This window comes from Adiantum capillus-veneris, chromosome 23 (genome assembly GCF_014529385.1).
Source record: "Adiantum capillus-veneris isolate H3 chromosome 23, ASM1452938v2, whole genome shotgun sequence".
NCBI lineage: Eukaryota > Viridiplantae > Streptophyta > Polypodiopsida > Polypodiales > Pteridaceae > Adiantum > Adiantum capillus-veneris.
Window position 1 is genome coordinate 133,755,866 of NC_140953.1, and position 23,654 is coordinate 133,779,519.

General features: G+C 44.9%; 1 protein-coding gene across 1 annotated transcript in view; it reads right to left on the reverse strand.

Moving 5' to 3' along the window:
- The window catches only part of ABCD1 (peroxisomal ABC transporter 1), a 66,515-nt gene that overhangs the window by 24,861 nt on the left and 18,000 nt on the right, over positions 1–23,654 (reverse strand). The window contains exons 3-20 of the mRNA XM_086496678.1: positions 22,944–23,214; positions 22,157–22,381; positions 21,870–22,067; positions 21,316–21,770; positions 21,076–21,214; positions 20,890–20,968; positions 20,551–20,789; positions 20,162–20,466; positions 19,975–20,077; positions 19,734–19,895; positions 17,618–17,717; positions 17,376–17,484; positions 17,188–17,278; positions 16,858–16,982; positions 15,710–15,859; positions 15,543–15,615; positions 15,258–15,438; positions 14,996–15,154 (exon numbers count right to left, since the gene is read on the reverse strand). Coding sequence (XP_086352804.1) covers positions 14,996–15,154; positions 15,258–15,438; positions 15,543–15,615; positions 15,710–15,859; positions 16,858–16,982; positions 17,188–17,278; positions 17,376–17,484; positions 17,618–17,717; positions 19,734–19,895; positions 19,975–20,077; positions 20,162–20,466; positions 20,551–20,789; positions 20,890–20,968; positions 21,076–21,214; positions 21,316–21,770; positions 21,870–22,067; positions 22,157–22,381; positions 22,944–23,214 — 3,164 coding nt within the window. The remainder of the gene's footprint in view (positions 1–14,995; positions 15,155–15,257; positions 15,439–15,542; positions 15,616–15,709; positions 15,860–16,857; positions 16,983–17,187; positions 17,279–17,375; positions 17,485–17,617; positions 17,718–19,733; positions 19,896–19,974; positions 20,078–20,161; positions 20,467–20,550; positions 20,790–20,889; positions 20,969–21,075; positions 21,215–21,315; positions 21,771–21,869; positions 22,068–22,156; positions 22,382–22,943; positions 23,215–23,654) is intronic.

Consider the following 23,654-nt stretch of genomic DNA (forward strand, 5'->3'; position numbering starts at 1 on the left):
GTGGCTAGTTGCACACTGAGCTACAGCAGTTGGGAGTTGGCTGGTACATAGTGGTCTCTCGACAGCACGTGCAACTTGTGACCATCTTGCGGAGAGTCAGCGTGACTGTCTTTGGGACTGTCCTTTGGCACAGCAGGTTTGGTTTCGTGTTCTTCGGCTGATGCCAGCTCTTTCCACTGCTCGGCAGTACACTTGGGAGGCAGCTGCTTGGTCGACTCTCACAGGACCGGCACTTCAGTTTGAGCTATCCTCCACCAGCAGGATGGTAGTGATGCAGGGGGGTCGACCTACACTCCAGCCTGCTACAACGCTTACGCCACAAGAGTGGTACTGTGAGAGAGAGGAGTGTTGGGAGCTCATCTGCGGCCTAACACTTTGGTTCATCTGGAGGGCCCGCTGCTTCCGCATCTTCGAGACTCACCCTATACCACCAGCAGAAACTGTTCGGGATTTTTGGCTAGAGCTGATCCATACTCTCAGAGGACAGTTCGAGAGACTTCGGGGCAGCTCCGATTGCATGAGGGAGCGTAGAGAGGCTTTTCTTCGACTCTAACGCCCTGGGCCTTTCTTCACCATGGTCTAGGGTGTGCTCAAATGGCATTACCGTCCACCTGTGTGGCTTTTCCCTCCTCCCATCTCTTGATTTAGCCTCATTGTACATATGCTGTTTTTCCATTGGGAGAGTCTCTCCGTCATGATTGTTGCAGCCCTCTCTAGTAGAGGTGGTTGTAGCCCTCTGGGCAGTTCCATTAACTAATACAAGGATCTTTTTCTCAGAAAAAAAATTGTCGAGCTGATGTGAAGATGTGTACACTTGACCAGTAGCACATCATATCACATGAGATAAATAATGTCCATGTATCTAGGTTTGATCACAAACCCATCCTCTCTAAGCTGGAGAAGATACTCTCTATATAAAGTTATCTTCGTGCCCAACTCATGTGTCAACTGTATCATGTCTCACCTTAGTCCTGACTCCAAAATAGCTGGTACAAGTCCCGCTCTAGCTAAGCAAGGTAAGCCCTCTCCTTCCGTCACACTAAGCGTTGGAAGGTAGTCCATAAATGTCTATAAGTGGTGACTCCCAAGAGTACCTCCCTCTGAAGTCTCACTCTCGTCTCTCTAAACTCCTCATCATACCAACTGTTTTGAGGCATGCTCTGTAACCGGCCTGTTCAATCCAAAAAGGGCGGTAGACTTTACTTCAAACCTTGATTTAGCTTTCACCCATTATTGGTCGTCTATTTTACCTGCGCTATAGTGACACAAGAGAGGGGAATGGGATACAGATGCTAGAATGCACCTGTATGAGAAGACCGACACCAGATTGGCCCCTAACTTAGGCGCCCCTTTCAGTATTTCTTTATTGTTCAAAAGAGGGAATAAACGTTGTGGATCCCTACAAGCTGCCCCGCACAAACTCGGCTGAATTTCCACTGTTCCAGCCCGATTTCGGCAACATAACTGTCCTAGAACCCTTCACAGTCAGTATTCCCACGCATTGGCCGACTTTCCCGACGCATATGGGCACTTTGCAAAACCTGGCGAGAATCTGCAGCATGCTGAATTCTCTGTTTTCAGCCCTGAAAATGCGCCAGATCACCTGTACAACGGTCCCCTTGCGTCCCCGAACCTCCTGGGGGTATTAGGGTCCGTTTAGGGCCAAAACCCTAAACCTGCAAAAATACACAGCAGGCTGTAATTCACTGTTTCGGGCTCCGTTTCGCGTGCCGGTCGCATCCGTAGCAAGTCCTCGAGCTCCCGCACCTGTAGGGCTACTTGCCCTTTGAATCGGACGAGATTTGTGGCGTGAAACCTCTCCGAATTCACCTGTACCTGCGGGGGGATTTGCCGCTAGCTAATCCAGTACCTGTGCAAGAGGCTCTTGCCTCGGCAATCGCGCATGAACCCACACAACTGTACATTGGTCAAATGAAGAGCCCACTAGAGGGGCATAACATACTGCCAAAGGGGAGAGAGAGGGCAGTGCGTAGCGTGTAGGGCATCACTCCTGGCACCGCACTGTGCATAAGAGGGAAAGCAAGCACTCCATAGCTCTTAACCTGTGACAAAACATAGCTCCCTCCTTCGAATTCAGCGCCACTTCTTGTTGCATGAGGCAAGTGCACCAGAAGGTGCCACTTGGCACATTTATAAGCATTTTCCCGTTTCGGGGTTGCCGCCTAAAAATCTCCCAACCGGCTGCCCAGTTGACTTCACGGCAGAGTAAGAAAATGTTCCCTTTGTCATTCCGGAGGTAATGACGTCAACACATTTTCAGGTCCCAAAATAGCAGTTCCCTAAATTTTAGGAGATGCTGCCATTGTATCTTTCTAGGTCATCCGACCCTCTTTGTACACTGCGGCCACATCCAGAACTGAAATGTAGCCTCTGTAGCAAAGGATTCCACTTTGGCTAATCAATGACCCCACTTGGCTAACCATAGTCCTTGTCCAACCTTAGTGCTCTCTTGCCCTCAGGCCTGGACTCCCTCTGGACAGTTCCACACTAGCTATGCAATGCAGGGCAGTTAGATTTCCCGAGGGGTGTTTCCAAAAAGTGAAAGTAAATAGATAATAAGAAAGAAATCAACAAAAAGGATAGATAGTAGTCACACGCTGGTGACATACCCCCCTCTTGAAATCTCAAACGTCCTCGTTTGCATCTATGTCGTACATGCTTACTGTCAACACTGATGTATTCAACACCTGTCGACACATATACGACACATACATGCTCATTGTCAACGTTGGTGTATTCAACAGCTCGTCGACTCATGTATTGCCTACGTGTGAACCCTGTCCCAATGACATAGTGGTAGCTGCGCACTCTGCCATTGCTTTGAGTCGCTAACTTTCCAATGACAAAATGGTAGCTGCACATTTTGCCACTGTCTTATAGTACACGTTGGATCCCGTAACACTTTCGAGCATACCCAAACCGACAGTTTAAGAATGCAGTTACACATGTACTCTTCAATAGAAGCAATCACTGTATCCTTGACAAACTGACAAGAAATACTCACTTCTATAGCACTAACCAAACTTTTGGACATTCCATAAGAGCAATTGCCAAACTAACAATCTGTACAGCTCTAACATTCATGTAACAGGTATTTGATTTGAGCTCACTTTAAATACCATGTACATCATTTGTTTCAGAAGCCATTGTCACACTGACAATCCATTTAGCTTTGAAACTCAAGGGGTCAAGGTAGGTTGCAAATCGAAGGCTTCTAGGTAAAGTGATAACACAGTTGGTGACTCTGCAAGTTCACCTTCTTCCATCCACTTAGCATCCATTGGTGGATAGTTTCTGAACTTTACCAAGTAACGCCTAGCAACCTTGCCTTTCACTTTTCTTTCTTTATGTGCCAAAATCTGTTCAGGGACCAAGATCTCGTCAAGTTCCTCGACTTCCGACTGATCTTCAGCTGGCATATCTTCTGGCACATCACCCACATAGGGTCTGAGAAGACTCACATGAAACGCATTGTGAATCTTCCAACTGTCAGGCAATTTCAGCCTATATGCAACATCATTGATTATGTCGCACACTTGAAAAGGCCCATAGTAACGCATGCTGAGCTTTGGAAACAGTCTTTCCTTGCCCTTTATCTTCTTTAACCTTGCCTTTTCAAAGCATAAAAGCACCCAATCACCAAGTGAATATACCACTTCACGACGGTGACGATCAGCTGCTTTCTTTTGCTTTGCCTGAGTCCTTTCTAAGGCCACTTTGACCTTCTTGTACATTTCATCCATGTCTTGAACATACTTATCTGCTTCAAATATCTTGTCCTTTGTATGCACTATGGGAGGAACTTTCTTGCCACCTTCAACTATCTCAAAAGGTGCCTTGCCAGTTGATGAATGTACTGTATTATTGTATGCATACTCCACCAATGGCAAATACTGCTCCCACTTTCCTTTATGCTCTGACACATAGCACTTCAGCAGATCTAGGACAGTAGAATTTGCCTCTTCTGACTGCCCATCTGTTTGAGGATGAAATGACGAAGAGAATTTGAGTGTGGCGCCCATATTCTCAAACAAACCTCTCCAGAACAAACTTGTCATGCGTGGATCACGGTCGCTAACAATCGACTGTGGCATGCCATGATACTTGAAAATATTACTCATAAACAAGCGTGCCATCTGATCTGGCTTTATCTTCTTCCTAACAGGAATAAAATGAGCCTGTTTGCTGAATCTGCAAATAATGGTCCAAATACCATCGTTTCCTGTCTGCGTTCTCGGAAGATCAAAGATAAAATCCATAGCAATACTTTCCCATGGTTTATCTGGAATAGGTAGTGGTTGCAATAACCCTGGTGCCTTTTGCCTGTCAAACTTGACCTTTTGGCATATTAGGCATTCTCGCACAAAGGCATCCACATCCCTTCTCAATGTAGGCCAATAGAAGAATGTCTCAACCGCTTTAACTGTAGCATCGATACCACGATGCCCTGCATACGGTGGGACATGACTCTCTTCCATAACTTTGCGTCGCAATGGCTTTGTGACACACAATCTGCCATGCATCATCATGAACCCGTCTTTAAGAAGATAGTGTTCATGACGTTGTCCATCCATTAGTTGCTCGAAGACCCTTGCAAAATCTTCATCATTTGCATACTGTTCTCTCATATCATCAAGTTCATGATGATAAGGAATTGACACAGCTGAAATTTGTGGCTTCCTTGACAAGGCATCAGCCACAACGTTCTTCTTGCCTTCCACATGCACAATCTGAAAATGGAACATGGACAAGATATTTGCCCATCGCATATGCTTCTCAGATAACTTTGTCTGTGTCAAGAAGTACCGCAAGGTCTGATGGTCCGTTTGGACAACAAAGTCTGCACCTAGCAGGTAGTGTTTCCAACTTAAGAGCGCATGAATCACAGCCAATAACTCTTTCTCATAGACCTGCATGGTCATCTCTGGCCCTTGCAAAATTCTGCTCTCATAGGCTACTACCTTGCCATCTTGCATTAGCACTGCACCAATGCTACTACCGCAGGCATCACACTGGACCACAAATGACTTCCTAAGATCTGGCAACACAATGACTGGATCTGAAGTCATCTTTTCCTTTAAGAGATTAAAAGCTGAAATCTCTTTCTGTGTCCATCTAAAGGTGACTGCCTTCTTTTGAAGAGCATGTAAAGGTGAAGCAATCTCAGCGAAATTTCGGATAAACCTTCTGTAATAGGAGCATAGTCCCAAAAAGCTTCGGACATCATGCACCGTCTTCAAATTTGGCCATGACTTGATCGCTTCAACTTTTGCAAGATCCATTCTGACACCATCCTTTGAGACAATGTGTCCCAGAAAGTGAATCTCTTCCAGAAAAAACTCACTTTTCTTTGCATTGATGAGCAACCTATGACTGCGTAGCTCTTTGAACACAATGGCCAAGTGATGCCTATGCTCCTCTTCATTCTTTGAGTAGACTATCATGTCATCAAAGAATGTACCAACAAACTGCTGGTGTGGACAGAAAATTCTGTCCATCATCCTATTGAACGTAGCAGGAGCATTTGTGAGACCAAAGGGCATCACTAAAAATTCGTAAAGGCCAAACGTTGTTCTAAAAGCAGTCTTGTGCACATCCTCTGATCTAATGCGGATCTGATGGTACCCACTCTTTAGATCTATCCTGCTAAAGATAGCTGCTCCTTCTAATTTGTCCATAATATCATCAATTCTAGGTATAGGAAACCTATTCTTGATGGTATTCTTGTTCAGTGCACGGTAGTCGATGCACATACGCCATGAGCCATCCTTTTTCTGCACCAACAACACTGGAGAACAAAATGGAGATGAACTGGGCTGAATCAGCCCCTTTTCTAACAACTCCTGTACTTGGCCCATTATCTCTTTCTGTTGAGCCGCACTAACCCTGTACGGAGGCTTATTTGGTGGGCTACTGCCTGGCACCAAATCTATCGCATGGTCCTCGGGTCTCTCTGGCGGTAATTGAGACGGTAATGAATCGGAAAAACAATCACTATACTGTTGTAAAAACATTGACCTTTCTTTATCTAGCACAGATAAATTTGATTCATCACAATCTGACACTTCACGTGCAAAAACCAAGTACGCAGAAAGATGCTTTTTCATTACAGAAGTAATAGCAGAAGTTGATACAGTAGGAATAGACTCCCCTTTAAGCTTTACATCCAGAATGTGAGTCTTTCCCATGCTCTGTACAGTGATCTTTTTGTTGTAGGCATCCATGATTCCCTGTACACGAAACAACCAAGGAATACCTAACAACACATCACATCCGTCCAGTGGCATGATGTAAAATTCTTCAGCATCTACATAGGACTGGATATGTAGACGCAACTTTCCAATGATGGGCGTCACAGCCTCTGTATGGCCAGGACATGCCAAACCTGCCTCTGCTGTATACCCCATCTCTTCAGGTCTGATTCCCAACTTTGAAGCCAATTCTGGGAAAATAAAGTTGGCTTTGGCACCTGGATCAAAGAAGATAAGCACTGTTTGATCCCTGACCTTTCCCCATGCTCTGCAAAGCTCACTTGCATCTGAATTTGGCTTGTCGCCCACCATATCTGGCACTAGACCAGCCATGGGCTTCTTTCCTTTCTTGTCTTCCTTGTCATCAGAATCAGCTGGCCTTTTCTTTGTAGGACAGTTGTAAGCAATGTGGCCAGGCTGCTCACATATAAAGCATTTGTTTTCTGTCCTCAGGACCTTCTTTTGCTCTTCTAACTTGCGAGGAAAACGTCTTTTCCATTTCTTCGCTGGTCCCTTTTCTGATTCAGCCGTAGCTTCATCTTTCCCTACGTTGGCTGACTCCTGAGTCCCTTTAGGAGCCTCATTGGGAATGTGCTTCTTGGCTGAATTTTTCTTGCCTGATCCTGCCTTGACGCCAGTGTTAAATTCACAATCTTCTCCCTTGAGCAAACCATTGCCAATGTTTGCTACCTCGATGAGCTGCGTCAAAGTAGTGACTTTTGTCTTCATGCAGTATTTTCTCAATCCTTTGGGTAGGCCACAACAGTATTTTTCAATCTGTTCTGTCAATGGCACAAACCTATAGGAAGTTACTGGAAGTAGAGCTTTCCAAAACTTCCGATTGTAATCATCCAGATTTCTGCAAGTGGCAGCATTTAGCTGGTGCCATTCTGTCATGACATCTGCTTCAAAGTCATCAGATAACCATGCTGCTGCAAAAATCTGCTTGAAGTAAATCCATGTGGACGGAGCTTGCCCTTGAAGCAATAAAGTTGTCCACCATTGTCCCGCATTCCCTGTCAAGAAAGTGGCTGCCTTGCGGACCTTTGAAGCCTCTGTAAAGTTTCCCCCTGCATAGGCCTTGTCAAACTGCTGGAGGAATGAAAGAGCCTTCTTCCTGTCATCAAACCCTGTAAAGGTCGTGAATGACACACCTTTTCCACCTTCTTTGTACGGAGTTGGCCTCTCCAGCGGCGTTAAATTGTCATATGGAAGTGACTGAAACATGGGAACACTATTAGGGTTCATCTGTGTTCCTTGGCCGCTATTAACTTGACCTGGAAACGCCATATTTGGCTGCTGATTTGTAATTCCAGCCATACCAAAATTTGCTTGTGGCATCCCAAATTGGCCCTGAGTGCTCTGAAACCCTGGTTGCATACCCATGACACTGTACATGGGGTTAGGCATCATCGTTTGAGCACCCCCAAACACTGTTCCTGGCGTGTAAAACTGATTTCCAAGTGCATGACCAGCCATGCTCTGGAATACGGATCCACCTCCAAAATAGCCAGGGTGTACTGAAGGTGGTGGGAAGACCTGTTGCATAGCCTATAGGTTGCTTCCCTGCCCATTAGAACCAGCTACAGGCTGCTGAAAGGTGGCGGGCTGAATTGGTACAGCTTGAAAAACTGGCATCTCAGCCACCTGTTCTTGCACCTTAGGCATAGGTTGTGGAGACTGCATGTTCTCCGTCAAGTGTACAGGTGTTTCCATTGACTGTGCAGTATGAATCACCTGTGCTCGAGCCTTAACAGGCTTTTGAATATGATCCAATGACCCAACTTGCTGAGACGGAACAGGAGGTTGCAGAAAGGCTAAAAACCTCGGGTTTTGCATTACTTGTGTGAACATAGCCACAGCAGTAGCCAACTGGGTCCTGAATATATCGTCATCTGTCTGTGGTGGTCTTGAGGACTCACCCACTTCATGTGTCTGTTGACCCTGTGAAGAGGAAACCTCTTCAATCACATCATTTGGTCTGTCAGCCATAATTGCAATTCCCTTTATCTGGTCTATGATCCCCTGTGTCTTCAAGCCCAAAACTGACCAAGGCTCACTTCTATGGGAAAAAGTGATTTAATCCCGTCGATGGAACCATGTAACCGGCCTGTTCAATCCAAAAAGGGCGGTAGACTTTACTTCAAACCTTGATTTAGCTTTCACCCATTATTCGTCGTCTATTTTACCTGCGCTATAGTGACACAAGAGAGGGGAATGGGATTACAGATGCTAGAATGCACCTGTATGAGAAGACCGACACCAGATTGGCCCCTAACTTAGGCGCCCCTTTCGGTTTTTCTTTATTGTTCAAAAGAGGGAATAAACGTTGTGGATCCCTACAAGCTGCCCCGCACAAACTCGGCTGAATTTCCACTGTTCCAGCCCGATTTCGGTAGCATAACTATACTAGAACCCTTCACAGTCAGTATTCCCACGCATTGGCCGACTTTCCCGACACATACGGGCACTTTGCAAAACCTGGCGAGAATCTGCAGCACGCTGAATTCTCTGTTTTCAGCCCTGAAAATGCGCCAGATCACCTGTACAACGGTCCCCTTGCGTCCCCGAACCTCCTGGGGGTATTAGGGTCCGTTTAGGGCCAAAACCCTAAACCTGCAAAAATACACAGCAGGCTGTAATTCACTGTTTCGGGCTCCGTTTCGCGTGCCGGTCGCATCCGTAGCAAGTCCTCGAGCTCCCGCACCTGTAGGGCTACTTGCCCTTTGAATCGGACGAGATTTCTGGCGTGAAACCTCTCCGAATTCACCTGTACCTACGGGGGGATTAGCCGCTAGCTAATCCAGTACCTGTGCAAGAGGCTCTTGCCTCGGCAATCGCGCATGAACCCACACAACTGTACATTGGTCAAATGAAGAGCCCACTAGAGGGGCATAACATACTGCCAAAGGGGAGAGAGAGGGCAGTGCGTAGCGTGCAGAGCATCACTCCTGGCACCGCACTGTGCATAAGAGGGAAAGCAAGCACTCCATAGCTCTTAACCTGTGACAAAACATAGCTCCCTCCTTCAAATTCAGCGCCACTTCTTGTTGCATGAGGCAAGTGCACCAGAAGGTGCCACTTGGCACATTTATAAGCATTTTCCCGTTTCGGGGTTGCCGCCTAAAAATCTCCCAACCGGCTGCCCAATTGACTTCACGGCAGAGTAAGAAAATGTTCCCTTTGTCATTCCGGAGGTAATGACGTCAACACATTTTCAGGTCCCAAAATAGCAGTTCCCTAAATTTTAGGAGATGCTGCCATTGTATCTTTCTAGGTCATCCGACCCTCTTTGTACACTGCGGCCACATCCAGAACTGAAATGTAGCCTCTGTAGCAAAGGATTCCACTTTGGCTAGTCAATGACCCCACTTGGCTAACCATAGTCCTTGTCCAACCTTAGTGCTCTCTTGCCCTCAGGCCTGGACTCCCTCTGGACAGTTCCACACTAGCTATGCAATGCAGGGCAGTTAGATTTCCCGAGGGGTGTTTCCAAAAAGTGAAAGTAAATAGATAATAAGAAAGAAATCAACAAAAAGGATAGATAGTAGTCACACGCTGGTGACATGCTCCCAGACCATCATCTATGCTCTGGCTGGGTGTGTGGGTATGCCTCTATTGCTGCATCGTGCAATGTCTCTGCCAATATCTCGGTGAGCTCCTCTAGAGGCCGTCAAGGCTCCTCTATGCACAATCATCTGTAAATCCCATTTGTGTAGACACCGTCAGTCTCCGGAGTGAAGGTGTAGCAAGTAGGTGCAGATACTCGTGCCACCTGAGCTGTGCTAAACTGGAGAAAGTCAATGCGAGGAGTGCATGGTCCATTGCTATACCAATAGCCCTAGGGCCGACTGTAAAGTTCTAGATAGAAGGTATAAAGCTGGGCTGAGTCATGACATAGTCAACTGTGCTGGCCCCATGTCTATGCAGAAAACAAGTGAAACCATCCACTGCTGGGAATCTTTGTAGACCGTTCAGTATAGCCAACCCAATCCCCATATCTGTCAATTATCTCCCATACTCTATATGTTCCTCCTCTTGGGAACATCTAGCCAGTCTCATGTCACCAACATCTAGTTCTCTCAACATTTCATCTGTAGTATCATAGAATATTGTCTAGGAGTGGCCTGTCCTGGCATTTAAGTCCCCCATAAGGATGATATCTCCCTCCATGGTCAACAGTCTAACCGGGCGTCGTGCATATCGGGCCAAAGTGATCCGAATCCTCTGATGTAGCCTCCATCGATGCTGTGTAGTCCTCCGCATCATGGGCGTCTGGATCTCCCCAGCTCAGTCGCTCAGTCGATCAGTGTGCCTCTGGTGCGAGGTGACAAGCTCTTCTGTGGTAGTAGCTTCTCCGGGTGTCCAATGTCTGCTCTAAAGAAGTATGTGATGTGTCTCAGAGAGAGAGAGAAAAATGAAATGAAATGTTATATTAACGTCTTCAAAAGGCCAAAATGACCTATGAGACCAAAAAGTTACAGTTGGTGAATCTGATACCATGTCCGAGTACGGAAATTACAAAGTTACAAAGAACTAACACTAAGACACTAAGGAGAAAGGAAATGAAGGGGGGGGGGGGGGGTTTGTGGGTTTAGATGAAATTTCTCATCGATCGCTGTCGGATCTCATCGACCTCCTCCATGGTCAGTCTTCTGGTTGGGCGTCTTGCATGAGCTAGAGTGATCTATATCTTCTGTTGCAGCCTTCGTCGGTAGTGGGAGACCCCCCGAGGTCGTGGACGTCTAGGTCTGCCAAGTTCCGTGGCTCAATCAAGCAGTGTACCTCTAGTATGAGTAGGCTTCGAGATTTGCTGTAATGACTGCTCCGTTGGCTCTCCTTTGGCTGGTGTAAAGAAATCTGTGATTGGTCTCTGAAACTATCTTTCCTTTGATGTTCTCAGCAAGCTCTCCCCAAGTTTGCGCAGCTCTAGCAGGAACAATCCGAGACACCTCTGATCCTTGTATCTCATGACTCTAGAAAAAGGTCCGAACCCTTCTCTGAACAGGCAGTGGAAGCGGCCGCGTATCTCATAGTATGCCGGGCAGTGACATGTGTAGTGCAGCTCTGTCTCTGGCTCTAAGTTGCATAGGTGACATATCCTAGCTCCTGCCGGCACCCCTTGAAATCGGCCAGTCTCGATTTGGAGCTGATGTGAGGATGTGCGTATCTATCCAATAGCGCATCTTATCCCATGAGATAAGTGTGTGTCCATGTATGCGGGCCTAGTCACAAAGCCGTCCTCCATGAGTTGGAGAAGATGCTCTCTGTAGAAGGCCATCTTCGTGCCCAACTCCTGTGTCGGCTATATCCATGTGCTCCTGGTATTTAGCTGAATCAAATCCTGACGTATGAGTCTGGTGATCTTTGTCCGTGTGAGAGACAGGGAGGGTGCATCCGGGGAGTATTGAAGCGGAGGTAATCTATCCATCTTGAGACCATGCGACCGAAACCATGCTGTATCGCCTTGTAGAGCTAGTTGTCGAGATGACTCCAAGGCAAGCCGAGCGTATCTGTCCCTGGGGAGATCCCATAGACCGTGTCGTGGAATAGCCTCCATGCTTCGCCTCAGTCCCGACTTATAAATAACTGATACAGATCTTGCTCTAGCTGGGATAAATAAGCCCTTTTCTTTCGTCGCACTAGGCGGCGAAAGATAATCCGTGACGGTCTATGTGTGGTAATACCCATGAGCACTTCCCTCTGTAACTTGATCCTCATCTCTCTACACCAGCGTAACAGGGAACGGGCGGAACGGGGCCCTCCCGTTCCCGGAACGGGTTCCCAAGCCCGGCGCCTCCTCGAAACGGGAACGGGACCGGAACGACGTTCCCTTCCGAGGCATAATCGGAACGGCAGCCGGAACGGGGCCCGGAACGACATCTGGAACGCGGAACTGCAAATCCGAAACACCAAGGTTCTAAAAAATGACATTTTGGGGCAGTTTTTTTGAACTTTTGGGGGGGTGTTATTTCCATCCTCTCCTATGTAAAGAAGGGATTTAAACCCTCTCTCTCTCAAGCTCTCTACCTCACTCTCTCCCTCAAGGCTCTCTCTCCCTCTCCCTCTCCCTTTCCCTCAAGGCTACCGTTCCGGCCTCCGTTCCCGTTCCGCCACCCCGAGGGCCCCCTGTTCCGAAAACGTCCCGGAGCCCCCCGTTCCCGTTCCGTGTAACTATGCTCTACACTCCTCATCATACCAACTGTTCTGGGGCATTTTTCCAGATTGTCTCCGTGTAGGCTGGTTGTGGGGGTATGCTTCTGATGCTGCATCATGGAGCGTCTCTGTCAGTATCTAAGTGAGTTCATCTAGTGGCCGTCCTAGCTCCTGGGTGCATAGCTTCCTGTATATCTCATCCATATACACAGAGTCCGTCTCCCTCATGAAGGTATACCAGATGTGTGTAGGGACCTCTCCTAATGGAGCTGTGCTAAACTGAAACGTCAGGGTGAAGGACAAGATAGCATGATCAATTGTTACTCCAACTGGCCTAGTGCCAACCATGAAATCTTGAAAGAATGGAATGAGAACTGGCTGGGCCATAACATAATCCACTGTGCTCGCACCATGTCGGTGTGGAAAGCAAGTAAAACCTCCAGCTGTCGAAAATCTTTGTAGGCCATTCAAAATGGCCAATCTAAGTGCGGTTCCCATATCTATCAAGTATCTGCCATATTCCGTGTATTCCTCATCTTGTGATAATCTGGATAGACCCATCTCTGTATCGTCCAGCTCCCTAAGCATTTCCTCGGAAGTATCATAAAATATTGTCTGGTGGTGGGCAGTCCTAGCATTGAAATCCCCTAGTATGATAATGTCACCATCCTTAGAAAACTCCCATATGTCATTATCCAAAATAGCAAAGGGGGATTGTCCCCTAGGTGATGCATATACTGACGTACTAGGAGGAAAGTAACATATAGCAATGTAGAGGTATTTGCCCGTCTCTGCCCTGAGCCTCACCCACATGTACCTAGCATGCTCATTCTTGCGCGCTATATATATCAATGGCTGCAACTCCTCCCTAAATAGAACTGCCACTCCCCCCTAGCCTCGTCCTCGATGCTCCGATCTGGTCTCTTATCTGCAGGTTGTCTCCCATCTATATCCGCTCACTTGTGGCATGGATTGCCCAGGGGCTTGATGCGTCTCAGAGTAGAAGATGATGTCTCTCCCTGTGAAGCTATCCTCAAAGGCCCCTACATCTAGACAAAGTGAACCGTTACAATTCCAGGTTGCCATCTTTAGTGTGGTCCCATAGGTCTCGCACCGTCATGCGGGACGTCGCTCCAATATCACCACCTTTCCATCTCTGTAAAAAGCAATCTTCCCCTTTTCCCTTGCTGCTCTAATTTCCGGCATTACTTCTTGCATATGAGCAATCTGCGAGAGGGTGAGGTCATCTCCAAGAAAGATGCCAGTCGTCTTTAGAGTCGGTCTCTTCTTCAGGAAATCCTTCTTCGCTTCCATGGAGGGGAAGCAAAGAATGAGTGCCCTTTCCTTCGAGGTTTCTCCGTTGCTTCCGCTTTTCTTTGTGCCCACTCTCCAGGACCTCGTATGCGTCTGCTCGTTGACCCCCACCAGAGTCATGAGTTCTTTCACCTCTTCCTCCACATTATCTTGGTCTCTGAGGCCACATATCCTTACGTGTAAGGTCCGCACACGTCTCCTTTGCTCCTCTTCTAGTGTCAAGTTGATGATGGTTGGTGTGGGGGTGGGGGTTATTTCCTTGCCTTTCCCTTTCTTGACAATCTTGATCCATTTTTCGGCCTTTTCTACTTTTTGTTGGGTCTTTGTGATGACATCTACTCACGAGGTCGTCATTTCTTTTTGTTGCTCCCCACCTTCTTTGATGGCCCGCACTTGTTCCTTAATCGTGTTAAGCTCTTCCATTACTGAGGGTTGAAGCTCTCCCTCTTCGAGGACATTCTGCGATCGCACCTCTGCAAGCTCTTTCTTGAGTAGTGCGATTTCCTCATCTTGAGCCTTCACGCGATCCTCGAGTGTATGTATCGTGCTTTCCTGTGCTGCCACGCGCGCGTCAAGTATGTTGATAGTACCTAGGAGGTGGCGGTTGATCATGCTGATGGACTCACTCAGTTCTTCTTTGCATTTTTGGATGGCATCCTCCACTGGGTCATCTTTGCCATTCTGCTTCCTCATGGTCGGAAGGCCGCCACAAGAGAGGGAGACGGATTTATTATTATTTTTTTATTTTTTATTTTTTTTTCTCTACACGGCTACGTGTCTCTTTCTCTCTCTACGCTCGCAAACCTTCTCTCTCTACGCTTCTTAGAGAGAGAGAGAGAGAGAGAGAGAGAGAGAGAGAGAGAGAGAGAGAGAGAGATTAAAATCATTACAAGAAACCATAGACCGAGCTGAAAGTGGAACCCTGATTGTAGACACCTAAGCAACCTGCTTAACAAAAATGAGCTTGTACAAAATGCCTGCAACAAAATGAAACTTTACTTTGAGCAGTCATGAACTGTGACAGTAAAGTAGGTTACTTATAATCTACTAAAACCCCTGTGTGAAGAAAGCACAGAGTAAGAAAATAGAACATAATAATCAGAACATGTTCCTTTTCAGTGGTTTGCAATGCTCTTCAGAAGCAGGTTAACACTGAGCTACTATCACCCGATCAATGAAGAAAGTGCATACTGAAAACAACAATAGTCTCCAAATTAACGAGAAAAACAGAGTTAACACAACATGCCATATACCTTGTTGAGCCGCATGTAAAAGCTCATCTAATTCAGATACTCGGGCTATTCCTCCTGACAATTCAAGAAACTTCCGGTAAAGTTCTAAAAGATCTCCAAATGCCAGAAAGCTTTGTGAAACAACAGAAGCCAGAAACCTCAAAGCATGAGCCAATTCCCCTACAAATATCAGCACCAACAGTCAGCACACAGTCATCAAAAGAAAACAAAAGTATCGAGTATACTTTAAAGTAAAAACACTTGAATATAGAAGATGGCATACCTTGAACAATGGTAGAAGCACGGTCACCTGAGTGATCCATGGCATATAGAAGACTCAAACCCCAGGTCACGTTATGAGGAAGCTGTTTCGTGATAAATTCATCAGCAATACTGAAAATCCATCTCCTTTTCAAAAGCTTTTTGGAATGCTCTAATAAAGCAGTGAACCGTGCCTCAATCATCTGCAAAATAAATCAATGTCTTAGTGCTTCAAGGGGTCATGAAATACCCCTCCAAAGTGGCACAAATGTTTTCAAGATATCAACAACAGGTAACGCCATCTTACTGCTTGTTCACGTGAGCCACCTCCAAAGAATGCTACAGATTCAGCATGTGTATGCAGCCTTGAATGCATGAACCTTACAGCCAAAACAGATTCAATCTTAAAGATACATTTCTGGCATCTGTCGAGTGAGAGCTTACCCTACTTGGAGTCGGTATCTAACATCTTACCTGAACAACCCTTCAAGTTGTTGTTCTTGACTTGTCAAAGCCCCAAAATTTGGCGTTATTGCTCGTAGAAAACCCAAACCAAGAAGCATGTATGCATAAAGGATCGCAACTCCACGTCGTCCTGTCAACATTTTCATTCTCCAAGTAAACCTGCCGCAAAAAAAATAGAAGGCTCCATGATCTCTTGCCAAACAAACATTAAGCCTAATGTATACCTAGACGAATCCAGGAGGAAGCCAGTGTCACAAACTGCTGACATGTCAAGTCACTAAAGAACGGAGCCAACCTTCAAATCCCCCCGAGGGGCCTAAACCCTAAGTGAAGAAGTAGAAGTAGCATAAGAAGTTTTACCAACTTGCAAAATCTTGCCGAGAGGCCTATTTTTAAAGAGAAGTTCCCGCCAACTTGTGGACCCCGTTCGATGGGGCCCAATTGACCCAAAGACATTAAAGTAAAGCAAGCCCACACACACACACTCAATTGCGTTGCGAGTTGATGACGTGGCAGCAGTACGGAGTCCCGGACTTTGCGCTAACATAGCTGAATAGATTTCCGGATTTTACACTGACATGCTAACGTTGCAGACCTTACGGATTTCCGCGTTTTACGCTGACTACTGAAGTGGCAGAGTTGTACGGATCTCTGCTTTTGCGCTGGCAGCTTTTGGGCATCCGCTTTTGGACCAGATGCTTTGAGTTTATAGCTTTTCATGTAAACTACTTTTCTTAGGCCAAAGGCCTTTAAATATGAGCGAAGGGCTCATTCTCTGACAAGCTCCGGGTGAGGTGCAAAGGATGGAGTACCGGCAATGTACTGAGTGCAAGCAATATAAAGAAATACCAAAAGGGGAGCCAAGGTTTGGGGCCAGTGCTCTCTGGGGTGGAACTCCGCCACTCCCCATCTCGTGTGTCGTGCATCTCTTTCAGTTCAGTTGTTATGAAGATGCTACATCCCAGGAATATGAAAGCTCCACAATCCTGCCCAAGGTAATGGATGGGGACGACTAGAGCCAATCACAAACAGCTTATGCAGTCTCTCTATTTTCAAGTGAGCCTTTATCCTCGGCATTCTGACAGTAACCCTCCCCCTCACTCCTAACATGACCATCATCTTCCGTCTGCATGTGGCCTTGTTATTTTGAAACTTACCAAAGAATGTCCACCAAAGGTTTCACCATGCCTGTTACAAGACCAGAAAGGTCACCTCCAAGCTTCTCCACGTCTTGGGTAATCCTTTGGTCAGCATCTATCCTTGTTTCTGACAAATGAAAAACCTGAGGCAAAGGAAACAACATGGAAGCTTAAAAATAGAATTATGTTGCAAGGGGAAATTTGTAATCTTCTCAATAAAAATTCGGACTTCCAGCAGCCAAAACAGGATGAAACATGCCATCACAGAAGAACCTCTGTACTGCCCCGGTGTAATAAACATTGTTTAAACATTGAAAGCTCAAGTATGCACAACAAATTAAGCCTTACTTTATAGAATGCATTGTTGCTAAAGTAATGTTGTGATAAATGTTCGGTCATTCTTCTTCTCCATCCAAGGGCCAGCAATGCTGTCAAATACCTAGTATGAATCCATAAAAATGTTTAATAAGGTAGCAATCTAAAGAAAGATGAGGCCAGTAGCAGAACAAATGATGTTCTCAAAATAAAAATCTCACCTCAACGAAGGTGCCACAACTGATGATGCTGCACTTTGAAGCACACTGACACCAGTAAGACGAATGAAAGCAGCCTTATCCTGTTCTAGCACATACTTGACACTCGTTCCTAATAAGCAGAAACATGCTTCAGCAACGTCTTTTCGAAATTAATATCACCCCAACAGAGAAGAGTGGAGACATAGTAAAGGTTTAAAAAAACAGGTTACAAGAGGTAAGAGAGTTTCTAATGTGAAACCTACCATTTAGATCTGCAATTCTGTCCGAAATCCAAGTCCGAGCAATAACTAGCAATGCAACTGCCATCAATTGTCCACCTTGCTTTCCATATAGGCTGGGCACCTTACACCACCATCTTTTCCATTAGATATAAAACCATGGTTCCACAACATGTAAATCACAGATGCAAACGCATAAACACTCCAATTTGTGTGTCCACGTGTAATGTGCATGTGGTCTTTATCAACTCTTAAAAATTTCGTAGGTACAGAAACACATGTATACAAAAACATGTGATTTTTTCCAGCACACATGTACTCATACATTGTGCGCATACAGACATATATAATGTATATAAAAGTCTTTCACACGCACCCACAAAGGAGCACGTATTGTCTGGGTGTACGTGCCACTACGCATATGCCTGTGGCACCAGTGTCCAAAAAATTTCAATCACATCATATGGGTCAACAATAATACCCCTCATTTCTTTCTCAACGGCTGCCTATCAACCCAGCCTGTCTGTGGCCATAGATGACAGTGCCTCCTTTGTTAAGGGTAACCAAAGAGTCCGGACACCCTTCCTAAACAGGAATTTATCAGCACATGGAGATCAACTTTATAAATCAAGACTCGACAGGGAGCAATCTCTCCTCCACACAGATCATCAAATTTATCCATAGAAGCAGCAATCACCCCTCAAGATGGGCCCACAAGATAATCCTATCACAAGTGAAACCCATCATTCCCCCTACAAGCTAGTAAGGATACCACGAAACTCATCAATGCCTTTTTGTCACAATGGGTTTGAAAGGATCAGACTTTGGAAACTTATAAGAATTATCTTATTAACTTTGGAAGCAGAAATTTAACTGCCACGCTAATGAAGGTACTTACCATTCTCAATGGTGGGCACTAGGTCCATGATGGGGGCCTAGTGCCCCATCAATGGTCTACACTTATCCTAGTGTGGGTTAGGATGGTGGGACACACATTCCACTATCACACAGTTAGAATTACAAGGGATACATAGAAACCCGTGCTTACGTGATGAACACCAGGGAATCCATTGAACAAGATTTCCCTTCCTTTGAATTGAACTAAAATGATGAACACCAGTGTATCCATTGAACAAGATTTCCCTTCCTTTAAAAGTGACATATATTTGCATCTGCCACAAATGTATCTTCTCTTCTCATACACTCTTCCCAGCCCATTACACACTGTGAAACCTACCTGTTAAGGGGTTAAGATGTGCATGCATGGGTTTTTAAAACCTCTCTTCTCAACACCTTCCCACCCCATCACACACTTTGAAAACTTCCGTTAAGAGGTTATGATCTGCATGCATGGGTTTCTCACATCCTTCTTGCCTGCGTGGGTAGTCACACACCTCTCCCCCATCAACCCACGACCCTAAGAACACTTTCTCATTGGGCCTTACTACACCAACCAGAGATACATCATGATGACTTCCCAAGTAGTAATCGTAAGGGGATTATTATTTTTTTTGCGCTTTATATTTGGACGACACCAATAACAAGTGCTTTGTGAACTCGACACCTGCAGCCCATGCTAATTTTTTGCATGATGAATGCAGGTAACATTTGCAAAGCTTTCCATATACTTTGGACATGGCGCATAATCGCTGCACACAACCCCCTCTTCAATCCCTTTGTTAATCAAGCTCCATGTTCTAAGTTAAATACCATATTTTTGGTCTCTTCATCTCTGTATAGTGGCAAATCTTGTTGTTAACCTTCTTTTGTAACCTACACACCCAAACCTATCTCAAGTATATTTACATATGCATGTGTGTGTCCACATTAAAAGGACGTATACATACATTAATATATAAACATTTATGTTAACTTACGATAGATATGAAATATATCTATAGATATGTACATTATGTGGTTTTATATTGATACCACAGTAATTTATTTTGTTTTTCTGTACATACACAGAAATCTAGAAATATGGACACATACAGGCAATTTCCAGATAAATGCAGATAAATATATATATATATTCCTACTTCTATTCAGATTCATTCATAAACATGAGCCGATATAAAAGCATTAATAATACAGAAAGGATATTAACATTAACATCTTCAAACGAGGCAAAACTCCGTACCAGTATTTTTGATAATGCAGCCACTCTTACTGGCATACTTTGAGCTTCACCCTTCAACCTTGGAACCATTGGAATGGACCTACACTTATCTGGTGAAGGTGATTGTGCAAGAACCTTTGAAACATACGAATCTGATGCCTTGGAAGAGTGATAGGGATCATCCTGCCAAAAGGTGAGAATGAGCACCCCAAAAAAAGTAATGAACGCCTAGCAAAGAAGAGAACTTCGAATACTTTTGCACCTCCTTTGATGTTGAAAAGGCTTTCTTCACAGTCAAGGCATCGTTTTGACGTGTAGATATAGCTCGAGAGCTTTCTAGATCTTCGGAAGCAGTAGGACCAGTGCTACAAAATAAAGGCTGCTTGCTTATCACATTATTTGTACGAAGCCAGTATCAAACAGGAAACAGCAAGTTTAAACAGACATACCCTTTGTAATATACAGTATAAGAGCCCTCCCCATCCAAGGATAAAACTATGTCATGAAAAGCAACAAGGGCTGGCCTGTGAGATATAGTGATACAAGATGTTCCCATGGCCCTCACTTTTGCACAGAATCTCTCCTCCATGTCAGTGGTCACTGCGCTTGTGCATTCATCGAGTATAGCAAAAGAAGGTTTGTGATAGAACAATCTTGCCATCCCCAGTCGCTGTTGTTCTCCAAGAGACAATTCATCTCCCCAATTTACTTCCATTTCCAAGGGATACCGATCAAGCAAATACTCCAAATCCACCTATAGCAATCCACATAGGACATTCGCTTATTACACATACAATATAAAGAGATCTATCCAGGCACCATATTAGCACCTCCATACATTTCTAAGCAGCTCCCGCATTCCTTCTTCATTCAGTGTACCAGCCACCTTATCACCTGTAAGGGGGTATATCAATTGATCACGTAAAGTCCCCACTGCTGTATACGGCCTCTGTGGAACATAAAAGATAACATTGTTGAGAGACGATCCTAATCCAGGCTTTGCTATACAGCCAGCAACCAAAGGCCAAAGGCCCCCAAGAACACGAAAAAGAGAGCTCTTTCCACTCCCATTTGGACCTACAGACAAGCCAAGAAATCCATAAACAAAACAAGCACCATTTCCAACTGGAAAGCCACTCACACAGGGTATGCATCACCTAGGTTAACTCCAACATACCAGTTATAAGTAGATTGGACCCAGGCTCTACTTTTAACGTGAGATTTTCGACTAGAGTGTTTCCCGTGGGAGTCACTACCTGCCAGTAGAACAAAACATTTCTCAATTTGCCTGAAACAAACAGCAAGCTCAGGCTAGAGTAGATGATAAAACACACAGGTTTTTTTTCTTTGGAGTCAAAAATACCTTCACGTTTTTAAACTCGATATGATTTGCTTCAAGAAAGGATCCAGAGTTGTCTTTATTGGAAACCGCAGAATTGCTGCCTGTAAGCCGAAGCTCTCTTGCGACCAACATTAACTCTCTTATGCGATCTCCATAGCCACTGCATTTGTTTACAAGGTCAGAGAATTTTAAATTCACAGATTTCAAAGCAAAATAGAAAAGAAGAAGTACGCTGGGCTAAGAGCCAAATAAATGCCAAACCTGATCCTATGCAGCTTGCGAGAATTGAAAGCAACTGTTCCAAGCGCTTGAAATAAGGCTATAATAACACTGGTATGATATCTCATGTTGCTCAGCATTTCTGCACGCCCTAATGTTGAATGATCCGGTTTAAGATTCCCAGAGAAGAAAGGTTCAATAATCAAAACGACTCCAACTGTCGCACCCAAGTATTTCAAGGTAAAATCCTGAATCATGCCAAACCACCACTGTGTGTGCAAAACAACACTTAGATGCTTGATGAGTTTTTTAAATCGCTGCTTCACAAATGAGGACTCTCTATCTTGTCCTCCATAAAATGCTATACTCTCAGAGTGTGTCCGAAGCCTCGTATGAATTTGCCTATAGTCACCCTCTAATTGCTGTTCTTTGGCCATCAACTTTCCGAACGGTGGGGAGACACTCCCAGTAACAAAGCCCGCACCAAGCACATAAGCCTGAAATAATAAATGCTCAAGCCTGGTAAGTGATGGCAGTCAAGGTGGAGGCACTATTTTGTCTTTGCACAAGACAAAGAAGAAAGTGAGCCACTTTACCAAAATCCATAATGCATATTTGGGGCTGGCATAGGAACAAAGACGCCAAGTGTAAAGTAGTCCATCAAAACAGGCTGTCATGTTCTCCTGAATAACCTCACTAAGTTCTGATGAAAACTTTGGAATGTCACTGGCAATCCGCTGCTCTGGATTACTTATTCTCCTATCCACATGTGACATTTTGTAGAATGTCATGTTCTGTTCACAGGCACAGTAAAAGACCATTATCATTAACTTTAGTGCTTGTAACCTGCTTGAACTTTTAACATCAAGACCTGTAGCCTCACCTGGAAATAGTCAGCATGCACTCGATCTGTTAAAATTTTTCGGAACTGCAAGCTCAACATCCCAGTTATAAACTTGCTGGTTGAAAACAAAGCAGATTGTAAAAAACAAAGGAAAAGATTTTCAGCAATAAGCCGAACGAATAAAGGAGCACGCCTGAGAAAGGCGGCCCTGAAAAGAAACCCTTGAACTTTTGCTAGCCGATTGCTCAAAGCAGTTCGTAACACCTGTAAAAGCAAAAAAGAATGATAAAAACATTGTGATAATGATTTCACAAAAGGCACTTAGCCTAGCAATAAGAGGTGCTTCTTTTTTAGAATAAAATGGGTCATTCCCCTTCCAAATATTGACCCCATGAAGCATGGTCAGCTAAGAACCACATAGCATTCATGTATAAATGTGCCTATATGCACCACAGATAGGTGACAGGGCTGCAAAACATAAGATTCCTAGAATCCCCTTTTCTTGGACAAACCTTGTCAAAGGACATTCAAGTGCTCAGGGGTAAACATGAAGTATGGGTGTCATCCCAAGTTCTGAACCAGACTTCAACCCACACTGCTAGACAAGATCAGGGACAACACAACAAGATGAATTAAACGTTGTAGTTGGATCCTCGGATGAAGAGGACAGCACATACTAGATCACACTTTCAAGGGCGATCCTATGAATTCTTGAAGAGAGAACATGAATAAGAATGGAAGCACACACTGCACAAATACCCACTTCACAGGCAAAACATTGGACTCCGAGAAATAAGGCCAAAGAAAAGTCTCATTAAAACTTTACCGCTATAGCAGCAAGAGAAAGCAAGGTTCTCATCCCTTGCCTTCCCATTTGAGCAATCAATATACCAGCAAGCACATTGACCGACTTCATTCCAGCTTTCTTTGGCTTTTGTCCACCTTTAAAACTACCCCCACGCACTGATTTTTCAGATGCACTTCCACCCTCACTACATGATGAGGGTGATCGTGTTTTCCGCCTATTGGAGGCAGCATTTGCATAAGCAAGACCACCTCCAGCCACCAATACAGCAGCTGCAACCGCCAAGGCCTTCCTGCTCATTGAACAAACACAACAATTTCCACTTAAGTTGAACTGCACCTACACAATCAGCCAAATAACCAGCAGAAACCAAAAGTAGCCACAGGCAATGCACGTAACCAACCCATATAATAACGAAAACAAGTAACAAACAAGTCCGTCCTTTCACGAGTCCTCAAGTATCACCTTACTCTCGTTTAATATATCTCCTAGCATGCTATGCTCTGATGCCTGTGCAGTACTTAACAAAAAAAGCAAGGCTGTCTCTTACAGCAAACTCTAGTCCACAATTCATCCTGGTAAATAAGTTCTTTGACAAGGTAATGACATAATGCACACTTGCAGCTTAAGAAGTTCATGCCACCACTTTTGTGCTATCTCATTGAGAGTTTCTCTACCTTTGATTACAGGGATGCTTTAATTGCTTGCACATGTGGAGGAAAAGTAAGCAAA